The sequence below is a fragment of the Nestor notabilis genome, unplaced genomic scaffold (genome assembly GCF_000696875.1).
Source record: "Nestor notabilis isolate BGI_N333 unplaced genomic scaffold, ASM69687v1 scaffold15289, whole genome shotgun sequence".
NCBI lineage: Eukaryota > Metazoa > Chordata > Aves > Psittaciformes > Psittacidae > Nestor > Nestor notabilis.
In genome coordinates this window covers 1-23,604 of record NW_009942520.1, presented here as the reverse complement: position 1 = coordinate 23,604, position 23,604 = coordinate 1, and the positions used below count along the sequence as shown (strand labels likewise).

The following is a 23,604-nucleotide window of genomic DNA, read 5'->3' as shown; positions in this document are numbered from 1 at the left end:
GAATGCCTCCAATCCTTGCCAGGAGTGGTTAACATACAAGCCAGGAAGCTGCAAATGCTCCATTTCCCCCCTGTGATCTTGTGTTGTGAACCTCACCTTAGGCAAAGCAAGCAATGAAATACCTGGCTGCCTGCAAACAAGCAGTATCCCTGGGGTCCATGTCACAGTGGGCTGTGCTGGAGACCCTGGGCAGTGTCAGGCTCAACTGCTGTCCCTCCAAGTGTGAAGAAGTTCAGTTTGGTCACTCAGGTTCCTTCAGAGTGTTTGCTCAGTTGCCTCATTTATGACAGTGGGGGAATAGTGGCAGCCAAAGCACTTGCTTTCACCAGAGCACTTACTTGAATCCCACGTTTAATCAAGTGCTCTTGGACCCCAAGCTGCATGGCCACACCAGCTCTTCATGCTCAGCCTCCATCCTACCTGTGGTTCTGGGGTGTGGAAGGAGGAAACTCTGAGCCCAAATCTGTGCCCAGCACTACATTTTGCCTGAACTTTGAAAAACCAGGTCCCTCTGTGCTTTAAACCAAAATTCACTGGAAATGTGACCTGAACCCTCTAGTGACTCTGTGCTTCATCTGCAGTATGGAAATGAGAAGCTGTTCTTGCTTCCTCTGGGTCTTGTAGAAATAAATTCTTTAAATGTTTGTTGAAATGCAGAGGAAAAATCACTCATCTTTGGTGTAAGATTTGAATACTGTGCTGTTAGTAAGACAGCATTTTTAACAAGAAGAAGACAAAATACTGAGTAGGTGCTATTAAGCAAGTAACATCCATTCTGCTTTCAGAATAAAGATGAATTTGTGGAGTAAAAATACTAAGTAGACAAATAATTACAGGCAACGTCTTAACACACACGCAGAAGGGAAGCAAATTAAGACCACATAGGAAATCTTAACTCTTGATTTCCTTTATTTTGAAACCATAAATTTGCAGTAAGAGTGTTTACAAATGCAAATATAATTATTATACATAGAATTCCTAAAATCGCTGTAAGAAGCACCCATTCCAACATGTGTGAAATGCTCTAGGATGTCTGTCAAAAATGGTGTCTACACAATTGGAATGGCAGGGTCTCACTCATGAGGACTCATGAGTGATTTTGTGAGTGCAAATTAGCTGTTACACAAGACAGTGATATAGCTCAGAGTTATGTTGCTGGGAATTCAAGGATAATTAAGATTAAAATATACAACAAAAAAAAAAGAAAAAAAAAGGAAAAAACATGCTTCCAAGTGTCTTATTCTTGACTTAAAACAATTATCACATTCACTGAGATAATTCTATGTATAGACACGAAAGTTTCATTTCATTAAAATACCGCACAGAGATGTTTTCAATGTGACAACGTGAAAACCTTGTTCCTGAAAATAATTGTGTTATTGCTAATCCCACAGATTCAAATGGGCTTTGGATCTGACCTCATTAATACCAGAATAGTAATTACAAATGCGAAAGTCAACTTTTCTCCTCTCTCGTTTGTTCTTCCTTTGCATTTGATTAGCTTTTATGTACCAGCCCACTGCTTAAGGGCTTACAAACCCTCCTGAGAAACATTTTAAACCTAGAAATATTTCAGATACTTAATGCTCAGAAAATGCATGAGCACTACATTCAATATTACTGGGATGTGTGATATCCTTCTAATAAGAAGATTCTTCACATAACTCTTATGTGAGTGTAGAAGACCACCTTACTTTAGCATTTCTGCATCAATAAATACTTCTAGGAGATTTCAGTGGATTTTCAACAGAAAAATTACGTTTTTTTCCAACAGAGAAGCTGAAACTCACCAATGCCATGCTTCCGACCAGGTGGGTCCCTCTCCCCAGATAACAATACTTCATGAAAGGCAGAACATGCATGTTTCAGTCACTAGTCTCTGGTTCAGTTGATAACTTGGGATGAAGGATGGTATCTTACTAACTCCAACAGGTAAAAAGCACAATGGCAGGAGATGAGGTCAGTTCTCCTCTCCACAGAGCACTGGGAATATGCCAGCCTTACATTCTAACTATACTCAGCTTACTTGTTAAGACAGGAATTACGCAGCAAATTCCTTTATTTTTTTTAAAGTTTTATTTTATTTAATAATTTTATTATTAAATAAAAATGTCCTTTGTTCTCATTGCAGATGCTTCATGAAAACTTCAAAATCCATTATTTTAGAATCAGCTACAAAGGAACAAGAAAGCCGAGTGCTCAAGCTCTCTGTGTGCTGCTGCATGCTGAGGTCTTCAGACTGCCTGCCTTGTTTGCCCATGAGCTTCATGATTTGGCTGGGTTTGTTAAGACCAAGAGGATTCATCCAATTTCAAATTTAGGGTCTGCTTTTGGTGATATCAAAGTAAATCCAGAAAAGCTGAGTTGGCGTTAGCAGCTTTAGTCCAGATCTAAAGTAATCAGGAGCCTTACCCATTTCTTACAGATGTTCATCAGAGCTTACCTGCTGGCTGGCTATACTAATTGGTGAGGAGCTAAAGAAGAATCCCGCTAAAGGGATTTATCTGCAGATAAATCCTACAATAATACAGGACAGATTTAAAAGATGCAGCCATGAAGCCTTGCAGGTCAATAGGAAAACTTCTGCAGACTTCAGTTAACCAGGATTTCACCTTTTACAGAGATGATTTCTCGGGACCCGAACTGTAAGTCACGCTTACTATTCCTTTTTACAGTGCTATCAAACTGTGGCCACCTTTCAAATGTACCAAATGCAACCAAAAGAAAAAAATAAGGCACTCAAAAATTCACGAGTTTATAGGAAGTTTGGACGTTTTTTTGGGGGGGGAAGAGTAGTTTTAGATGACAGGTTTAAAAGTTTGTGATAAGCTGCCCTGATTTTAATAGCATATTGATCTAGGAGTTCAGGTGGGCTGCGACATTACTTCAATGAGAGGTATTAAATTTAAAACCAGCCTGACAATAGTTCCCTGTGGTACCTAGAGAAAGGTTTGGTAATGTTTTAGAAATAGCTAGTACTGATGTTAGTCCACTGGGCTGAAAGAACAAATAATGTGTTTGTATTAAAGCCTGAGCAGAGCCAGAAGATGTATGTACGTTAGTGCCACCCCATGAGCACACATTACAAATATTTGCAGAGACTAAAATTTACTTAGCTGTCGCTTTTTGTTATACTGCTGATTTGACTTTAGTCAAATTTTACATTTCCTGTGGTTTACGATTTACTGGCTAACATGGCTGCTGATCACACTCCACTGGAACGATACCGTATGCTACACACATCACTCTAATTATATTCTTGAATTACACAAGGAAAACTTATGCATTTTGTCACTCTGAGGAGCAGCTTTAGGAGCTAAAAGGTAGATTTACGTTATCTGCAAAAAGCTCTGAAAGATTCTTCGGAGGTTTATGGGAAGCATAGGAGGGTGGGAAGAATGGAGGTGGGGTGCTTGCACCGTGCATTGCCTTGGGGTGGTCCACTCTGGTACCTGCCAGATGGGATAACACCCTCACCTTAGGTAAGCTGACATGTGAAGACAACGGGTTCTGCGCAAGCATAAAGTACAGGCATTGTTACTTTTGCAAGGGTGAAAAGGTTAGAAAGGAATTTGCTCTCATAAACAAATCATGAGGTAGTAGCTTTCCTTCAATTATTTAGTGCTTCTTTCTGTAGCACAGGAAACAGTGTTTTCTGCTCCCTCGGATGCAGTGTGTATGAACCTGGCAAACCCAGTGGGCCTGCATGCTGCACTTTGTGCTTCCAAACAGAAGGCAGCAGGGTGCTATGAAGGTCTGCCACCTTCCTACTCCTCGGCAGAGCTGTTCCAGCCCAGGTGGCAACACCGGAGCTGCTGCATTGCCTTACATACATGTTATTTGTTAATGTGCAATGCATATCTGGAAGCAACCTTGGTCCCACCTGAGTCTTAAACCACTTTATTAAGCAGCACCATGGCAAAAACTGCCTCTATGCTCTCCCAAACCTGTTATCATCCATACTACTGTATCATGCACTACAGGGTACATTATTATTTAGGAAGGAATTTCAAGAGGGCAGCTAGTTACTGGGCAACAAAGTCACCTAATACTACAGAAAAATCAGGGGTTATGAAATGAAAAAAAGACCACCAAACAAGCCAATCGCCCCTTATCCCAAAAGAATGCGTATGTCTGCGCCTCCAAGTGCTGGACGTGTTTGGTGGCAATGGTTTGATTTTATATAAGTCTTAAAAGATCAGTTTGTTCAAAAACTTCCCTGGCTTCCTGCCACAACACCTGCCTACCTCCTCGACAGCTCCCCTGATGGGCCGCTGGCTTGCTCAAGGCTTCCAGGTCTGTGTGGGCTTGGAGATAAGGCCGCTTTTAGGACTTACAGTTTCAAGAATATATAGCTCCGAATAGCTTCCCCATGGGAACGGCTCTGAAGCAAGGCTCTCCTGCCTGATTAGCATTTCAAAATTGTGGAGCTCAATCCTTGCAGGCACACCACCAGATCCTGAGCTGGTGGAACAGTTGTCAGGCAGCACACATCTCCAGCAGCATCACCACCTGCCTGAGTTCGACATTGACTGTTCTCCAAACAGCCTCCTTCCCACAGCCGTGGCCTCTGTGGCTGTGATTTGCTCTTGTTCCCTCTCTGGGCTGTCTGTGCCCTACAGTGTCAGGGAAACCAGCAGAATCAGGGTGCACAGAACAGCTTGCATGCGTTTTTAAGATGCAAGTGTGGGCAGAAGGGGAGCTCATCATGACTGCGACGTGCAAAATACCTTGAGATGGGGCAACACGATGAGCACACCTTGCCTTCCCCTTTGCTGAGTTACATCACAAGAGCATGACCCATTCTTCCAGGCACTAAAAGCGTGAGCACTGTGCCTGCACAACTAGTGCCTGAGGGTGGACAGGCTCCTCTGTGGTCTCCTGCATCCTTACTTACCAGTGGAGCAACACAGGGCTGTTGTAAATCCCAACACAAGGGGTTTAATAACAAAGCAAAACAAAACAGCAAAGGAAATGGGGCACTTGTATGTTTTTCAATTACTGGTGAAGGAAACAGATGACATGGGGAAATTAAACACTCCAGCAGTAATTCACAAAACCATCATGCTTTGAGACTGTAGTTTAACCTTTCTGAAAATGAGCTCCTGGGGCTTACTGCCATCAGGGCTTGGCCTCTGCCCACGACTTGGGCTCAGCTGGTTGCCCCCGCAGTGATAGTTCAGCTGCACATTTCTTTCTATCAGCTCTTCAGAGGGTGGTGCTGCCAGATGCTAAAAGGAACAGCCCAAAACACTATCAAAAGCATCCAGTAAAGTGCAGTAAAAAAAACCCAACAAACTTTCCTTTAAGATAAGCTAATTAATGTTCTTAAATCAGCCTGTTCCAAAAAAATCTTCTGATTAAATCACTTGTTCATTAAGAACGACAAGCAAAAGGCTACAGAAGAATGAAGAGATTATACAGTAGCTTAAACAGTTGTGATGGGCTGGAGAAGAGGACAGGACACACACAGCAGCTTAGCAGGTCTATTAGTCTGCTTGTCTACCAGTCTACTTGGGTAGTATAACAACAGCATCATTAATGCCATGCTTTAGTCTCTGAGAACACACAATTCACCACTAATGCTACTGGGTGTTACATGTTTGTATCATTCATAAAATGAATTCCCTGGTGCAGAGCTGCAAATTTTCTCTGGATTTGTTATAGTTTATCTCCTGAACACATTCTGGGCAACGGGATGAGCCTGGGAGAGTCTTACACAGGGGAAATGTAATTAAGAATACATTTTTTTAAAGTTCATGCATTGGATTTTAAGCTGGGGTAAACCCTCATGTCTTCATTAGCTTCTGCTGAGCTTCAGTGTTTACACAAGCTGGTGGCATTATAATTTCAAACACTTCTTTAGTCATTTCTACTTAGGGTGAAAGCCTGCAGGAAAGCCTGCTGGAGATGGAGTGTGCTGTCAGGAAAGGCAGATTCCTTGCACAGAGATGAGTCTTCATCTCACAAATATTTTAAGGGCCTTTGGCTAGGATGCAAGAATTGGAAGCATAGCCCTTCAAGACAGTAGGGCAGATGCCTTTTAGAAGGATTCACTCTAAGGAAGCAAATCCGTCTTTAAATAAATTGATGAAATAAAGATCAAATTTGAGAGAATAACATCTTAGGAAAAAGAAATTATTCCTGTTCTGTTGGATATACCTCCAGCAGAAGTCAAACTACAGACTAAGACCATGAATTAATTTCCTAAAGAATCCAAATCCTGCACATCACCCTAAGCCTTAATTTTGGAAGTCTTAATTTTGGAGGACAAAGTGTTCCCATGTTTGGTGGCCTGGATCAGTCCTGAAACCTTTGTAGTCAAGGTGACAGCCACTATCTTACTTCAACCCATAACCACCTCCTCTCATTTTTATGAAAATACATACTCCTCCTCTTTTGTCTGCCACAAAACCCAAACAAGGATAAGCTAGAGAGAATTCATCTTCCAGGGGTTAATTATGCTGACTGTACCTGACAAGATACTGAATGCAGAGATGGACACATTGAATCATGCTGGACTCCAACAAAGCATGAGTCAAGGCAGTTCAGTTGCTAAGGCATCCTTGCCGGTTGCTATGGCACGTGTACTATTATGAACGTTTAGCTCTGGTTTATTATTTTTCAAAGGATTGGCTTAGTTTGTGTAACATAAACTAATCTATTGACTTATTCCTCCAGCTCCTCCTCTTTTCTGAAATGAGTGACATTTATCTTTGTTGTCCAGTCTTGGACTGTCCTACACTTATCTCCCTGCATGATTTACGCTTCTGCAGAGAAAAGGATTTAAAATGGTTGAGAAGTAGCCCATGCAGTAATCTATTTGTATTTGTTAAACTTAGCACTTCAGTACAGCAAATAGAGTCCTCTTGAGATGTGCAACTGTTGGCTATAAAAAGAAAATGCTTTAAAAAGTATAAAATTACATATGATCACTGCAGTTTGGCTCATAGGTATTTTCAATAAAATGATTATACAGACCACCAAACAGATTTCGTGGATTTCCCTGGAGTGGCATTGAACCCCATTTGAATGCAAGTATGCTGCCTCCTGCTAAAAGCTGTAATTTTTCTGAAGAACGAACCCACTCTGAGAAGCAAAGGCCTCATGTGGCTCCTTGTTTACTGTGTCTCATTGTTTCCATATTAAAACGGCTCAGTTTAGAAGCAAAATGATTACTTTAAAGCCCCCCCCAACACTTCAAGTCCTGTTTAAACTCAGACAAACTCATGGCACTCAAGCCTGAGGTCTTCCACACTAGTACGCTAACACTGGTTACACAGGTCCTCACTACGTACCCGTGCACCTCCAACTTTCCTTTGCAATGCCCACATCTGTAGAGTTTCTAGATTGATGGTTTGTACAGCCTCAGCTGATGGGAGCAGGTAGACACTGCTGAAGGTGAGGCACAGGTAAGGCAGACTGGGGACCTGCGGAGCCTGCTCCAGGGGGCTCTACCTGGAGTCCCTCTCCTCTACCCAGCTGCTGATTTCCATGAAATTTATGAGAATAAAATCCCCTGGGAAGCTCCTAGTTCTCCACTAGCTATTACTGAGGTTGGCAAGTGGCTAAAAGCTAGCCCTGTGGTGAGGGGAGGACAGGCGAGGTGGGTCAGCTGCAACCCCTGCCCCTGGGAAAGCCCGGCTCCTCAACCCCAAGCCAGCCAAGCAGCACACACTGCAGCAACCAGACCTGCCAGGCTGAGGAAGTGCTGCTTGGCAGCCTCACCACTTCACAGCCCCTCATCTCCTCCTCTGCACACCCCATCTCACAGTGCTGCACATCAGCAGCTCAGCTGGTTGTGCCCAATGACCTTGAGCATGGCCCCAAAAACCTCAGCCTCCCCCTGCCCCAATGCCTGATGCTTCAGCAAGCAGTGCAGTCAATACAACACAGCATTAAAAATACAAATAAGACCAAAGAAATTACTGGAAGCTAGCAACAGCGATATGAAACCTTACACAAGATAGAAAGCCCTAATTATAGTTTCTGAACCTATGAAGTCATCTAATACACATATGTTCCTCTACACTGCAAGGAGGAAAAAGGAGACATGCAGTACTTATTTCCATCCTCATAAGAAGGGAAGAAAACCAGACTTCAGAAGCTTTTGGGAATTCAGAATTTAGAAAAATCTGCATAAAACCAGAAAATCAGCTCTACTTGATCTAAAAAAAAAAAAAAAAAAAAAAAAGGCAGCACAAAATCATAAGCACTTTGGGTTTAATATAAAAGCAGCATTATTTTCCATTCCACAGTGCCATGCAGCATTGCAAGCCTTCATACTCTTCACTGTTACTGATTTTCTGCATCAAAGTTACTTAACATAAACCTGAGAAATACTTGCTATTTCTCCTAAATTCCAGAACTGAAGAATCTACTTGAGGCGAGGAAGGAAGATGGCACATTTACTGGCTCATGTGCCATCAAAAAATAACCACTTTAATCAGAGAACAATTCAAGAACAAAATAAGGCTTCCTCTTTCTCTTCTAGCACTGCACACCCTGTACGAAATCAACAGCAGTAAAAAGTACTAGCAATCTTCATTTGTAAGTGAAGGACATGGCTGCAACCCTAAATACTTAGCAGGGAGAAAATACTTGAAAAAGAAAATGCCATTTTAGCATAATAATTTCTTAAAATGGAGCTGCACTCTCGAATAGAGTCTATCAATAACAGAATATTACATTCAAATAATTACGGGAGAAGGATTTAAAAATATTTCAATCTTATTTGGCTATAAATTATTTTAAGTTTTCCATTATTTGCAGTTCTGTGATAAACAGCCTTCTTGTTTGCTTGAGACAAGACTTCAGAAAGCTTTAGTCAGAGCAGATTTTCTTAAATTAGCTTGAAAATTCAGTTTCCAGGGCAACACATGCAGCTCTTCATACATCAACATTTCTTCGCACCATTTTTATAAATGTGGTTGCTTGCTAGAATGTCATAAAATACTTTTTAAATCCAGCAAACTATTTTGATCACTTTGATCCTTTTATATTTTTTATTTTTTGCCTTTGAAAAAAGCTGACTGTCCTTTCTTTCCAGAAGAATTGTATCAATAAAACTGACAAATTGTTTTACTTCAGAGAGGCTTTATCCCAGAAATGCCTGCAGTGACACCCATGCGTGTAATACATTTCTACCAGCACCTGAATATTTATGTAACGTTTCAGTACGCACCCTTTATTCATCATCCCATTTCTTACTTTCTTTTCAGTCTGCAAGTAGGAGACATGACTTAGGGTCTATGGCATGCTGGGGGTCTGCTGGCTTATATGTAAAATTAACCTGAGAGCCTGTTTCACAACAGCAAGGTGAAATTTGCTGATGCCCACCTTGCACCCTGAGATCCTCAGTGAGTATCTCACACCTGCCACATACACATATACCACATGCAAGTGGTATAAAAGAAATAAAGCTCACAATGCATCTATTTCTCCTCCATTCTAAAAGGAGGAAAAAACTCAAATCCCTTAATGATGATTGTCATTTCCTCTCCATGAGCACTCAAGAGGTGTTCTGCATCACTGCAGTGATGTTACCAAAACAGGCACCTGAAACCACCAGCAAGAGAGCAGATAGGCTTCCTTCTTTGATTTTTGACCCTTGGCACGCAGTGTTACGATGAAGCAGGCAGCATTATTAAACAGTTACAACATTAGGACTGTCTTAGAAAAAGAAGACTGAATGACTGTTACCTGCACATTTTACTCCCTGAGCAATGAGGCCCCACATGAAGTTGGCACAGTATTCACACCAGTGTGGGCCTCTGAACGTGTGCACCTGGAAGACAGTAGCAGAAAGGAAAATTATAGAAAATCACAGACATCAATGTCAATGTGTCTGAACAAGGCAGCATTCCTCTTCTTTGAAGGCACGGCATGCAGTCACTGGAAGCTTCCCTTTATCACTGCAGGAAAGGAAGAAAGAAATTTAAGAAAGATATAACTGCCAAGACTTGCAGACATATGGGGAACGGGACTTCTCCATTCCAAAGCATCCAGAGCAGCAGAACCGGGTCTGCTCCCAGACCATGTGGTGTGGAGGAGCAATGGCAGGTCACAGCCATTCTCCTGCCTCTCAGCATCCCTCCGTCTGGGCAGGGTTTTAGCCACGAGGCGAGGCTTCTGCAGCGACCATGCAGGAGTTCTATCTCTCGACTCAAAATGTCTTCTGCTTTGCCCTCTCCTCCCTTCCATAAGGTGCTGTATGAAATGCATAGGGGGCTGAAAGCTTTCACCTTGGGTGGAGGGAGTCCTGCCAGGCAGAAATACCACTGCTCACAGGAATACTGCAAACATACTTAGGACTTTCCAGTTTAGAGTACCTGTAGAAGGAAATTAATACTCTTCAGACTAATGCTACAGACTGAAAATCCAAATGAATGTAGTAAATGGAGAAAAGAATCCACTAAACCAGGAAAAAATTCAAAGCTAAAAAAGAAAAAATACCCCAATGTTTTTTTCAAGCCCAGCTCACATGGTTGTTACAAATCCTCAGCCACCATTAGCTGTTTCTGATTTTATTCTGATAGAGTTCCTGCTGTAGGAAACCACAGGATTCTTTACAGAGAAAATCATTACTTCCTTAGCCAGCGTAAAAGGCTTCAAGCCTCTATTTAGAATGGACAGGCTGACACAAAAAGTCCGTAACCAGTGATCATGAAGAAAGGAAATTTGCAGTGAAATGTAGTAAAAATGCTTCAGGCTTAAGTCACTCGGTTCTCTGGAGTTACTGAGTGGGTATCAGAGCAGGCAGTAACCTCACACACGTGCACTGCCTGGTTGGATCAGTATGGAGCTGAAGAGGGAAGGAGCTGGTGGAAACATGAGTGCCTGACATCCACAGAGAGCTCTGCTTATAAGCAGCAAAATGCAATGTGGCCTGGCTGAGGTAGAGAGCATCCCCTGTGCCGCTGACTTAAGTAGCCGTTGGATCCCAGCTGACACTTACCTTGAACAAGTGACAACCCAGAGCAGCACCCAGCAACTCAGACCACATTTCAGTTTTGGCTACAGGAAGGTCTGCAGCCTCCTGAGCATTCACTGCTCCTGAAGCAGCAGTAAGGCAGAGCACGCCTGGAAAGTTACTCTTGAATTCACCAGTAATTCACGTGTGGCTGTGCTGAGCACTACTTATATTCGCCTCCAGCCCTGCGCTGCGCTGCCGAGCGTCCCTGGTGCTAAGTGTCCTGCTCTCCCCATGCCGCACTGGCTGCCTGCCCCCCGCCGTGTGAGCTGCTGTCTGCACCCACGTCTGAAGCTGCGACGTGCTCCACGCGCCCCTTCTCCCTCCAGCTGGCTTCTACAGAGCAAACGATGACAAGACTGTCAGCAGCTGTAATCTCCATGTTCTCTTTTCCTCTCACCACAAAGAGGTTTTTCACACCTTCTTCTCCGTTACCCACCTGCACTACCCACATCCTCCTGGCTTTCTTCCTCTGCCTTGCGGTTTTTCTCCCAGGTCTTTGGCAGTGTTCTCTTCTCAAAATAAGCACATTCTAATGTCCTCAAGCAAAACACTGTGTTTTAATGCCTGCAGGACTAACAGAACTTTTTCAGGGGAAAAAAAAATACGTCTTCCTTTCAACCACCATCTTTTTTGTTTCTGGTCAGAGGCACATTCCCCACAAAAAGCACTCATTTAAAATAGTTCTCAAAATTCCTCCAAAGGAAAAATGAAACAAAAATGACAGTTCAAAAGTTTGAGCAATAAACAATTTGTTTTCAGTTTTATAAGAGGTTGTTTTTTGTGGGGTTTTTTTAGTATTTCTGATTGTAAAGGAGGGAGGGGTTTCCTTGTTCCTCGAAACACTGCCATTTTAACTTGCTTCTTTAGGCAGAACGAGAACAAATTCTGACACATTAACATTCTTGCCAAATAAAAACCGACACCATCCTGTGCCTCTTGGTTTGCTGATTTCAATTCATCACATTCACCTAACATACCATTTGCTGAAGCATTTCTAATGCTTTTCCTGAGTGCTGGGGTGAGGGGAAAGAAGGGCCAGTCATGAGGAGAGATCATGAGGGGAGAGGAGGGGCGGCTGTGAGGGTAGATTGTGAGGGGCCGTTGTGAGGGGAGAAGAAGAGAGGCCGTGAGGGTAGACCGTGAGCAGAAAGAAGGGCTGGCCATGGGATATGAGAGGTCACCATGAGGGGTGAGGGGCAGCCATGAGGGGAGAGCAGGGGCAAGCATGGGGTGTAAGAGGTGGCCACACCTATATACTGTGGGGCCACTATGGGGGTGTGAGGGGAGATCATGGGGGGGCAGCCATAACGGGAGATCTTGAGGGGAGATCATTTTGCTCTTCGTGACATGGTTTAGTGGTGGGCTTGGCAGTGCTGGGGTAACGGTTGGGCTCGATGATCTCAAAGGTCTTTTCCAACCTAGGTGATTCTGTGATCTGCAGTGCTGATACTCACCAAACCTCAGGTGCCTACTTTTGGGCTTTGTTTTAGTGGTGAAGATCTCCCCTTCTTGGTGTCTTGCTCCACACCATGGACTGTATGTTTCCGTCTCTTCCTGACTCTCCCTAGCAGGACAGTCTTCTCTGCAGGGTCAACCACATCCCAGAGCTGCCACTCCAGCCTTTTGCCTCCCTTCATTTTCATTATTATGACTTGTTTTTTTTACTGAGCTCAGAGCATAATCTTTGCTCACAGCTCACCCCTCAGAGTAGTTTACATGATTCATCATCAGCTTAAAAATGACACGGACAAAACAGAATTTCCTCTTCCCTATCAACACTGTACGTATTGGTCACCCTTCAGAAGACAGAGGTTGACTTTGCTCTTCCAGACCACTTTCTCACCATCATTAGCACTGCTCTCTCATCCCATGCATCCAAGCTTCATCCAAAGCTTCTTCAGTACACACTGAAATGCCTTTCCATATCACCAGTTAAGAAATTAACGTTTCTGTTAGAAGATTTATCCAGAGCCCGCCCAGCTTTATACTGCCCCATCCAAATCACTCTTTCTTATCCATTATTGTGATTGCAAACTCAAAACAGCTTAAAAGGTGATGGTAGGGTTTTTTTATGTTCCACAATTTCTACCTTGCTTCGTCCTTTATCTGACATGCAACAGGGAGGTTCTCTGGCAATATTAATTAGGACGCCCAAAGGCCATAATGTGCTTCCATCCCTGGTGTACACATCCCTGCAGGATCAGCTCTGAAGCCTCTTTTGGGGTTTCTAAGTGGTGCTGTCTTTTCCCAGAGCTCAGCAGTGCTGCAGTGTTTATCTTCCCACTACCATGGAGCAGAACTGGACATCTGACCCTGCGCTGGTCTGAACACACACCGTCTCTGGAAATGAAATCACACATAGTAAGTGATGCCAGAAAATAGTAAACAATTGGTCTTCTGAGGTCAGATCAACCTCTAATCCTGTTTCATCCTGCAGAGTAGGGCCTGGCAGCATGCTAAAAAGAAACACGTTTGCATCCCTTTGCTGGTTCAAGAGCCAGCACCTGCAAACAATACTGAATTTATTACATGACACTGTTTAATATAGCATTCTGATTTTTATATTTAATTCCCCATTCTAAAACCTGCCAAGCAACTTGCTTGTTTTCAAAACTAAAACATGCTTTCCAGAAAAACTTCCAAAAACACACCCAGCAGAGTCCCAGAGATCCTGACTTACATTATGAGGGGTTTCTCTCCCTTTATAAAAAGAGCATCTGCCATATGCAGATTTTACTGTCTTTTAAAATGTGAGAGAGCGGGATTGCCAACTGTGGGTTTGTATCTCCCTACCCTTCCATTCTCACTCCCGCCCCAAAAATCCTTTTCTCTCTCTCTCCATAAGGCTACAACCGTGAGTGATTTTCTAAGAATGTGGAAAATGGGTGAGCAGGAGAGCAAGATAAATTGGTTTTAATCTGAATTTGTGAAGTTCCAGGGGAAATACTCATTTTGAAAGAAAAATCTAGATAATTCTAACAGAAAATACCTGCTTCAAAACCAGATAAAATCCTACTGCTAAGCTGCCCTGCAAGTCTGAGGTAAGAGAAGAACCTCATACTGGGCTTATACCTAAGCATTTCTAGTTTGAACTCTACTGCAATATCAGCAAGGTATAATAAACATTTAAGCACTATGATCTTAGGTAGGAGGACAGATTTTTGCTCAGGCTTGAAAGACATTCTTATACACAGGGAAAAATAGCTTAACTCCTGTGATTAATAACTGTAAGTGTTCTAGAATTTTAATTTATGTTTATTTTGCATTTAATTATTTCTTAGAAAAAGAGAGAAAATTTTAGGAGAACCAAATTAAAAACGATCCAGTGCCTCTGACAACAGATTATATCACAAGCTGTGAACTCCTCAAGCAGATCTCTCAGCATTATTTCTCAGACTCTATAAAGGTCAGTGATGAAGTTAGTTACCCATGTATCTCATAACTCCACTTATTTTTTACGCTTTTGGGTTTTCCTAGGCAGCTGTTCAGCCAGCTTTGGCTGCTATCTGAAAAACAAGAATGAGCCAGTAATTAATATTCGTAACTGGGAAACATACGTTCTATCACTTGTCAAGGCAGGGAGGAAGAGAATGAGGAAATATCACCGAAGTGCTGTGCAAACGTGACAGGAGAGAACACGATGGATTGGCAGAGCATTTGCAAAGCCACTGCTGGGAAGAAAGCGGGGCTGGATTTGCCAAACGATGGTTATGCAAAATCAACATAGAACACTATATAAAAAAGCCTTCCTTTGTTGAGAGGCTGCTGCCAAGGTCTCTCTAAATGCCCACTCCATCAGGACCCTGCTCCGTACACAGCTCCTCTTCCATGGCCCTACACGCTGAACTTCTGGATAATAGGTTTTGGAGAATCCAGGCATCCTTGAAAAAGGATGGGAAAAAACACTGCTGATCTACCCTCTCTAGGTAGAAGCCTTGTTGGTGCTCGGAGAGGAGACCAAGCTGACCGCAGACTGAATAAACGGCACAGCCCCAGCATTTGTACTGCATGGTGCTTCAAAGGTACAGTCCTGCTGGCAATACTGTCTTTCTAACAAATTCCCAAGGATGATGGGACACTGCTGATGAAGGCTGTCAGCACAGTGGTCCTAGCTGATTTGCAATTGCGTCAGCTGAATCCTGACTGTTAGGACTCTAGTCTGGATATGGGAGACACCGTAAGTCTCAATTAAAATGATGAACTCAGCCTGTATTATTAACGTCTGTCTTCCCTGTCACAGTTGATTTTATCAGGCATTGAGTGTACCCATGCTGGCACCCAATAGGCATGTCCTTTTCATCCATCCTTGGTCCAGGCAGACAGCGCCTGGATGTGGAAGGTACTGAAAAGATATCAGTGAGAGAGTCAATCAACTCAACTACCATTTTGGGCAATGCTTCAATTTAATCCTTGGATATAATATGATGATTACATAGCGTCTCTAAAACAAGGGTCTCAAGCACTCCCAATATTCCAGCACATGATATTCCTTCTGTGAGGCAAATATTGCTGCTGATGACTAATCTGAGAATCAAAGACACTGCCATGACAACCCACACAGCAGAGCCCTATCTGCAAAATAATTGCTTTCACGTGAAGGTGTAACAGAAATGAAAGTAAGTGAGACCATTGGAACATACCTTCTCCAAAACTAGAGCTGACTTTGCCTAGACCAGCTGGGATGTTAGCCCTGGGGAGCCAGCCTGGGACCACCCCAAAGACTCATTCCAGCAGCTCCTGAGAGGAGAGATGCTGGCTGAACACTCCTTGTTCAGAGCACAGAGTATAAATAGCATCGCTATCGCCAGTGGGTATGCTGGCATGAATGATGAGCAGGCAAACCTTCCTACAGGTCCTCACCCGCTTGGAGCCAGCAGCACTGTCACATCTTGTTTACTTTCTGGTTTGCACTGATCATGTCAGCAGAGATGGGAACAACTGGAAATTGCAGTTAGGTCATGCTCTATGAGAGCCAAATCAAAAACCTGGAGAATAGCAGGTTGTTGGCTTTTTTTTTCGCTTGTAAATTGAATAAAATAGTCACCTTTCTTTCAGGATGGAATAGCAGATTTTCTTTAAATTAATATCTGGAACATCGTCCATTTTATACCAGGCCCAAGTTACTTGATAAAAAATTCTCAAACTAGAGGTGAAAATTGAACAAAACCCTTAGAATTAAAATTCTCTCTACATAGACATCAGGGGAAGTTTAGGTTAGATATAAGGAAGAAGTTCTTCACAGTGAGGGTGGTGATGCACTGGAATAGGTTGCCCAAGGAAGTTGTGAATGCTCCAACCCTGGAGGTGTTCAAGGCCAGGCTGGGCACAACCTTGGGCAACATAGTTTAGTGTGTGGTGTCCCTGCTCATGGCAGGGGGGTTGGAACTAGATGATCTTAAGGTCCTTTCCAACCCTAACTATTCTATGATTCTATATATGCTACAAGGAATGATGTAAATATATGTAATGATGCAAACAGAATATAAAACACTAAGAGGTTCCTAAAGAAATGCTTTTGCAATGATGCTAAGGCTAATTTGGATGAAGAGCTGTTGATGATGAGAGACCACAATATGTGCTACATGCTTCTTGAGGCAAAGTCCCAGTCCTCCCCAGCAGAGCACTTCCTAGCTTCACCACAGAAATAAGCTGGCCTGTTCTTAGGGCTATGCACACGGAAGACTCATAGGATCCATGTCTGGGGAGTAATAAAACTGCTGGTGTGGTGAGACAGAATTACAGCTTAAATAAATTAAGGATTTAGAAAAAATGCCTTTTTTTTTTTTTTTTTTAACAGAGGCAAAGCTTGAATTCAGGGACTAGCACTAAGAAACCAGAAAGGGTTAAATAATATTGTGCTATTTGAAATCTGCTTTGGAAAAATCCTGGCTTTCAGGGGAAAAAAAAAAAAAGAAAAAAGAAAAAAAGTAAAACTAACATTAAATAAATTCCTTAGGGGACTAATATCCATCAATGCCTAAATGCTTCTCTGGCTTGAACTGGCTATGAGTTTCAGAAGCCACAACACAAGAGCTGATGAAGTTGTTCTCAGAAGTTCTTCTCCAGTTTTGTTCTCCAGATATTTTCCCTACCTTTGGACACTTTTTCCCCTCAAGTACTAGGAATCCAAAAGAAACATCAAATTTCCCAAGGTTTTCTTACCTGCAACAACGTGCACTCTCCCCAGGGACCGTGCTAGAGGCACCCAGCTCTCTCTCTGATTATTCATTTGAGTGCAGTGACTCACTTCTCACGTAAAGATGTTTGAAAATATGTTCAGTGCCAGGTCCATACCTTACAAAAAAAGCCACGATCCTCTTTTCAGCAGAGCTAGACCAATCTACCGCAAATCGGCATGTGCCCCAGTTTGCAGAAAATCAGAAATAGAAATGAGTTCACGTTAGAAGTCACAGAAAAACGGGTCTGCTTAATATAGAAGGAGTTCGTTATAGTTTCTGGACTTTTTGCAACATTTCTTCTGCACTTTTAATCTTCCCGTTTCCCAGTGTTCAGGTGCAGCTTTGCTTAGCTGCTCTTGTTAGAGTAAGACGACCTGTCATTGAAACAATTTGCTATGATGTTTTACACTAGCAAAGCACCTAGCACAGATGCAATTATACTAGTAAAATCAGGGCCAGGTTAGTCTCTCCATTAATGTGATGCTTGAGTCGGTCTACGCTGACATCACCTTTCCTGTAGGGACTGCTCCTCCCCGGACCCTTCCCTTTTTGTGCACATTTAAGGCTATATTTTACTCCCATTTACCCCTGGAAGAGCATTTTGTCTCTGCTCTGAAGCTCCCTATTTGGCCTTTCAAGCAGGCCACCCTCAAAGAGTAAGCCAAAATGTTGCTTCAGTTGAGGAGGGAGGTGAAGAATCTCAGCAAATGAAAGTCATCGGCATCTCTGCTATCTTGGCTTAAGCAACTATGGAAAAACCTCTCTCCTCTCTTCAAGAAGTGTTGGCTTGAAAGGGAATTATGTTCTGAATGTCCACCAATTCACCAAGCAGCTTTGTAACTGTTATTCATCACAGTTAACTAACTGTGCCATCTCAGGCATTAGTAAGATAGTGACTAAGAAACAGCATGACAGTACCAAATACTGCATAGAAAGACAGCAAAAAATAGCCTTCTGGAGACATATCTATTCTGTGAAGAGCAAGAGAGAAATGAGACAATATTCTAGGGGAAAATGATGCACGGAAACACAGATTTCAGTCCAGCTCTGACAGGCACAGACACCTGCTTGCTTCAGTGAAGCACCAAAGCACTAATCTAGTCAGAAGAGTGGTTTTATGCCTTGGACTATCAGCAGTTACAAAACACCTGCAGAGTGCTCTGCCAGCTCAAGTCATCAGAAGCCAGAGGTGTCTGAAGGAATACCTATAGCTGGCCAAGGGAGCTAAAAATTCTCTATGGCCTGAGAGTCACAAGAGCTGGAAGGGAGTGAAGACCTTTAAGGTGTTTTGTCCAGGTTTATTCTAAGTTTGCCAAGTGATGGGGCGGTTACTGCACAAACTAACAACTTTCACTACCCCGGCGATTTCTTGTGGTTAATCTCAATATAATGGCAGGCAAAGGAGCGAGCCCAGCACACCAGGTGGGGAGGAGATGCAGATGTCTCGTGTCAGTGAGGGATGGACTCAGGGCAGAAGGTGCATTAGGTGGATCCTTTCTTTTTTTCAACAGCAATAAACTACGGGATGTAGCAGGGAGATGGAAAGATGGAAAGTCCAGAGGACTGAGCATGGGGAATCCTCCGTGCTCAGTACCCTAATAAATACTGCCTTGCTGAAGAGAGAAGATGAAATAACCTTAAATACAACTCTGATTCCCCTGCCATGCAAGTCCTTTGGCCTAACGCCTACCTCACACATCCCAACCTAGAGGTCATCTCGATAACCTGTCCTCCCCTCAGTAACCAACACGGACTGTTTCAATTCATATGGCACCTTGCCACAAGCTCCTCTTACCCTCAAATTTGATGTTTCTGCTGTTGCCTGAAGCTCCTCCTTCTCCTGCCTGCCCAGGAGGTACCCAGCTACTTCGTCCCCTTAAAATCATTGAATGAATCAGATACCAGCTAGGTAAGAAATTCTATTGTAATTTACAAGCTATCACAGCTGCTGCATACTGGGGACAAGAGAAGCAAATACGAGATCTACAAGAGACAGAAAAAAGCATTCTTATTGGTAGGGTCCAGCTGTAGAGTAAATGTATGGGAATGATTAGGTGTAAATCTACTCTGTCCACTTCTATGAAATGTCACAGAACTTTACCCTATGATAAAGCTTCTATTTGTAAGAAAATAACACCACTGGTTTCAGCTATGCTCCTTGTCAGCACTTCATGAGCACCCCACAGATCTCTCAGAGCTTCCAAACACAAGATGTTGCTGCTCATCCACACTGGGTGGATGAACAAACTTGATATTCATCGCACTCATGTGCCCAATAGAGATACACGTGTACCAGAGTGTGAGGGGAGATTTATCCCCCGGAATGGGTAAGAAACTGAAAGAGAGGAAAAGCCTTTCTGTGAAAAAGTGGGGAGTGAAATTTTGAGGATGGTGAAGTGACTGTCCTGATGTGTTCTGATGATTCCTTTTACAAGAGATCATGTGCTGGGTTTCAGAAAAGCAGAGTATACAGAGGGCAAGGTAAAGAAATCAAATATGCAAACAGACAGACCCAATCAAGTCACACTCACAGTCCTAGCTCACCTTCAAATCCCATTATTTAATTAGAGCTAAGTAAAATGCTGTGTCAAACAATGTAGATGTCTTATAGCTGATATATTTGAATAGAAAATTAATTTTTAAAATTAGATTTAGAGAGAATACCTAAATAACTGAAAACTTTTTATAAATTAAAAAAGCCCAAATATGTGTTAAAAGCTTCTCTTTTTTTGTTTTTAATAACTAGCTCTCATCCTGAGGAACAGAGACTAAAAACTCAGTCAGATCTGACATTTATAAATCATCATCCCTTTCTTTACTTACGGAGATTAATTTAAGAGAATTCAGCCGCTCTGTATTTGCATTTGAGATGTGCTCATGAGAGACCAGACCTCCCCAGTCAGGAGAATACCACGGAGCTGGAGATCATTACTGGCCAGAGCTGCCTGCAGAGCTCTCTGTCACCCTGGCAGGAGACAACTCACATTCCAGCAGATTTAAGTAAGATTAAAACCTTTCAAACCCCCATCCATTTCAACACTCCTAGAACTGTCTTTATATTCTTCTTTCAAACCACCCTCGGAGCAAAACATAGATTAACAGATTTACTCAGGAGACCTCTTGACAATTTAAGAGTTAAAAGCAGCTTTCGTGTTCATCCCTTCCCTAAGCATCTGCACTCCTTTGAGGACCATCACTGCACTGCTCCTCTGCCATCCTGCTCCTCTATCTGATCTCTGCCTTCCTCTGTTGCTGCAGGCAACAGAGTCTGAGGGCTCAAACTCCACCTGCATGCATCCCCCCCCTACCTACTCCAGAGAGACAGGAGGTGCAGGGGGAGAACTGAGGTGTCCTAACCTGTGACCAAACCTCTTGGATATTTGCTAACCTCAGCCCACCTCCAGAGCTGCTGCTGCTGTTGTCTTTCCTTCTCCAAGACAACAGTGCTAGCTGTTGTGCGTTAATGATTCACCACTTACTCCTCCCTCTGCTGGGATATTACAGCACTTCCAGTATAAAAAGAATTCTGCGACTAGTGATGTGATTGATCGAAGTATCAGCTGGGAAATGGTTAGAGTCCCTGTCTGCTGCCTCATGCCTGTATAATGAAGAGAAGACTTAGCCGCAGAGGTACAAAGCGGCGTGCATCCTCCTTTTTGCTGGCTGGAGCCTCTGGGGACAGCAGTCACTGTTGGTTAGCTGAACTATATAGATTTATTTCATTTCTGGGCTGCATTTTCTTGTTGTGTTTCAAAAGTCTAGGGTCAAGACTCTAGGCCCGACATCTTTCTTCCCACGTGGGTGGCACATTCGGTGCTTGGCAGGCAACCTAGGAGACTTCTGCGGACATTTTAAATGATGACGTCTACACATGTGAGAAGAAAAATTTGAGAGATGCAAGGAATGATAAAGGAGAGAAGCACACGAGCTAAAGATGGCCATTCATTTCAGATCCATAACACAGTAATTATGAAAGTTTTCTAGTTTTTTTTTTTTACAAATGGGCCACTGGCCACATTAAGAGCACCAGCAGCATTCCTTCAGCGGGCAGGCAGGCTGGTTGCTGCATAGCCTTTAAGGGGTAAGGGATTCATTCCCTTCTACTTTAACAGTAAAAATAACCTGTGCTAGGTGACTCCATTTCACAAACAGTTACTTCTCAAGGTATCTTTTTTCCTGGCAACTGTACGTATAAAGGAACTACAGTACAACAATGCGTGTGGAAAGTTTGCTGTAGCTATGACCTTGGATCAGACACACAGTTTGTTTTCGAAAAAAGACTGGAAAACTCATAACTTCCAAACTTTCCAGATTCAGTTTCTGGAAGAAAAAACAAATAAACTCAATCAGGTTATCGGATTATTTTCAAAACAGATGTGTTTCAGGCTGTTAAGGGAATGCAACTATAGAATACAGATGTGCGCAAAATCAAATAACGTATTATCCTACATACGCGCTATACACAGAAATTGCTATTTGCTGGCATCTGCAAGAATTATCTTCAAATTCTAAGGAACAAATGAAATTTGCAAGACACTTCAGATCTCCAGGACACCTCAGGAGCCTGTGAAAAAATGCTCTGCATTTAACCAACAGCCAGCAGGGTTATTTCATGCCAAGCGTTCATTTTAAACACTTTTTAATATAACATTTTGTACATGGTTTTCAAATTCGTGCTTTTCTGAAGAACAAATCAACCATCAAAACATCCTGATCATATAAAGTTTCCAATTTTAGTGATTCTGTGAATTCAAATGTGAGAAGGTGGTTTAAATAAAAATCTTACGGACGACAGGTAAATATACATGTGTGCACACATGTGTACATTCACACATGCACATGCATGTGATGGAAACCAAAACTGAAAATAAGAGACAATTAACAGACACACAGAGAGGTTGTAGATTAACAGTTAACAATTAGCAGTTGTCCAGAGAGGTGGCAGATGCAGCATCCCTGGAGACATTCAAGGCCAGGCTCGATGTGGTTCTCGGCAACCTGACGTAGTTGAAGATGTCCCTGCTCATTGCAGGGGATTGGACTAGATGACCTTTGAAGGTCCCTTCCAACCCAAAATGTTCTGTAATTCTATGATTCTATGCTTGTATCATCAGATGCCTGTATTATATTAATGATTTTCCCTTCTCCTAAAACAAATAAAAGCAAAAGCTACACAGAAGAAAAAAACTCCACACATTAAAGATAGAATCTAGGCTTTAGGTACTATATATGAAGTTTGTACTGTTATTTGTAGGAATTCAGGATAACACCAATTCACTTACAAATCAACGCTGCCTATTATGCAATGCGTTTGACTGCTAAAAGGTTAAACTACTAAATCCTTACTGGACACTTATTACAGATAGAGACACAAAATGTGCACATGTTGTGTTGACATGTGCCTCTCTTACCAAAGAGCATCGTTTATTTAAAATAATTGAAATGATAATTAGAAGCTACATTAGAAGCTAAGTAAATTGTATTAAAACACAAGGTAGCTGCTAATGCCAGCAGCTCCAACAGCCACAAGGTACAAGCCTGGCTGCTTTCAACACATTAAATTCATTAACACCAGAGGAAAGCAAGAAAGGAAGGGAAATGCCGACCATCTGCTCAATCCAGATGCACGAGAACACATGTCTTACCTCCAAAGCTATTTACCAGCAAAAAACTGAGATGAGATGGGTTTAATCCTCTAACTGCAGATCTAAAAGATTATGCGGCATCATATTGTCATAAGTAAAACTGAACTATGTTCATCTGAATGAGAGGAAAACTTTGCCACTTTTTCTTACCTTTAACATATCTTGATATAAAACAATTCTAAATGAGATAACCTAGATATGACAAATACTATTTAAAGAAATGCATGCACACAAGGAGTCAACAACAAAATCCTTGTTCTTCTTCTGCTATGTCTGAAATATGTCTAATTAATTTAACCAGCAATAAGATTTAACTGAAGCATGTAAGTTCCCAGAAAGTCATAGTCTGCATATATATTATTTCCTTGCAATACCATACCCATTTTAACACAAAATCTAGAGCCCCTGTGCCTTATAAAGAAACAGGTAGTGTAATTTCTTACCTTGAAGTTATGAATCTTCTCGTATTTTGGAATATGTTCATTTTCTTTCAGAGTTGCTCTTCTGACAAGCGACGTCAACTGTGAATAAGCAAAGAGTTTAAGAGGTTGCCAGATTGTCACGGGCGACTTCTGAGCACCCAGTTTCATCCCGAGGGCTGCGAGCAGGAAGTCTTGCTGGCGGCTCTCCTGCTTGGCTCTGTGCACCGCGGACCGGCTCGCTTTGTGCCCGGGCCAGGACTCCCGGGATGGCATGGTGGGGTGCTTGAAGGAGGCACAGCCCCCCGGACCGCTCTGTGTGTGTGTCTGTCCGTCCGGAGCTCAAACACCGGGCAGCACCATGTCGGGCGCCCAGCCTGCGCGGC

The 23,604-nt window shown here is 42.6% G+C and overlaps 1 protein-coding gene across 3 annotated transcripts in view; it reads right to left on the bottom strand.

Annotated features, from left to right (window-relative positions):
* The window catches only part of CHN1 (chimerin 1), a 32,246-nt gene extending 8,720 nt beyond the window's left edge, over nucleotides 1-23,526 (bottom strand). For all 3 annotated transcript variants that reach the window (XM_010021447.1, XM_010021448.1, XM_010021449.1), the window contains exons 1-2: nucleotides 23,243-23,526; nucleotides 9,703-9,787 (exon numbers count right to left, since the gene is read on the bottom strand). In XM_010021447.1, the coding sequence (XP_010019749.1) occupies nucleotides 9,703-9,787; nucleotides 23,243-23,494 (337 nt within the window). In that variant the 5' untranslated portion in view covers nucleotides 23,495-23,526. The remainder of the gene's footprint in view (nucleotides 1-9,702; nucleotides 9,788-23,242) is intronic.
* Between the last annotated feature and the right edge of the window lie 78 nt (nucleotides 23,527-23,604).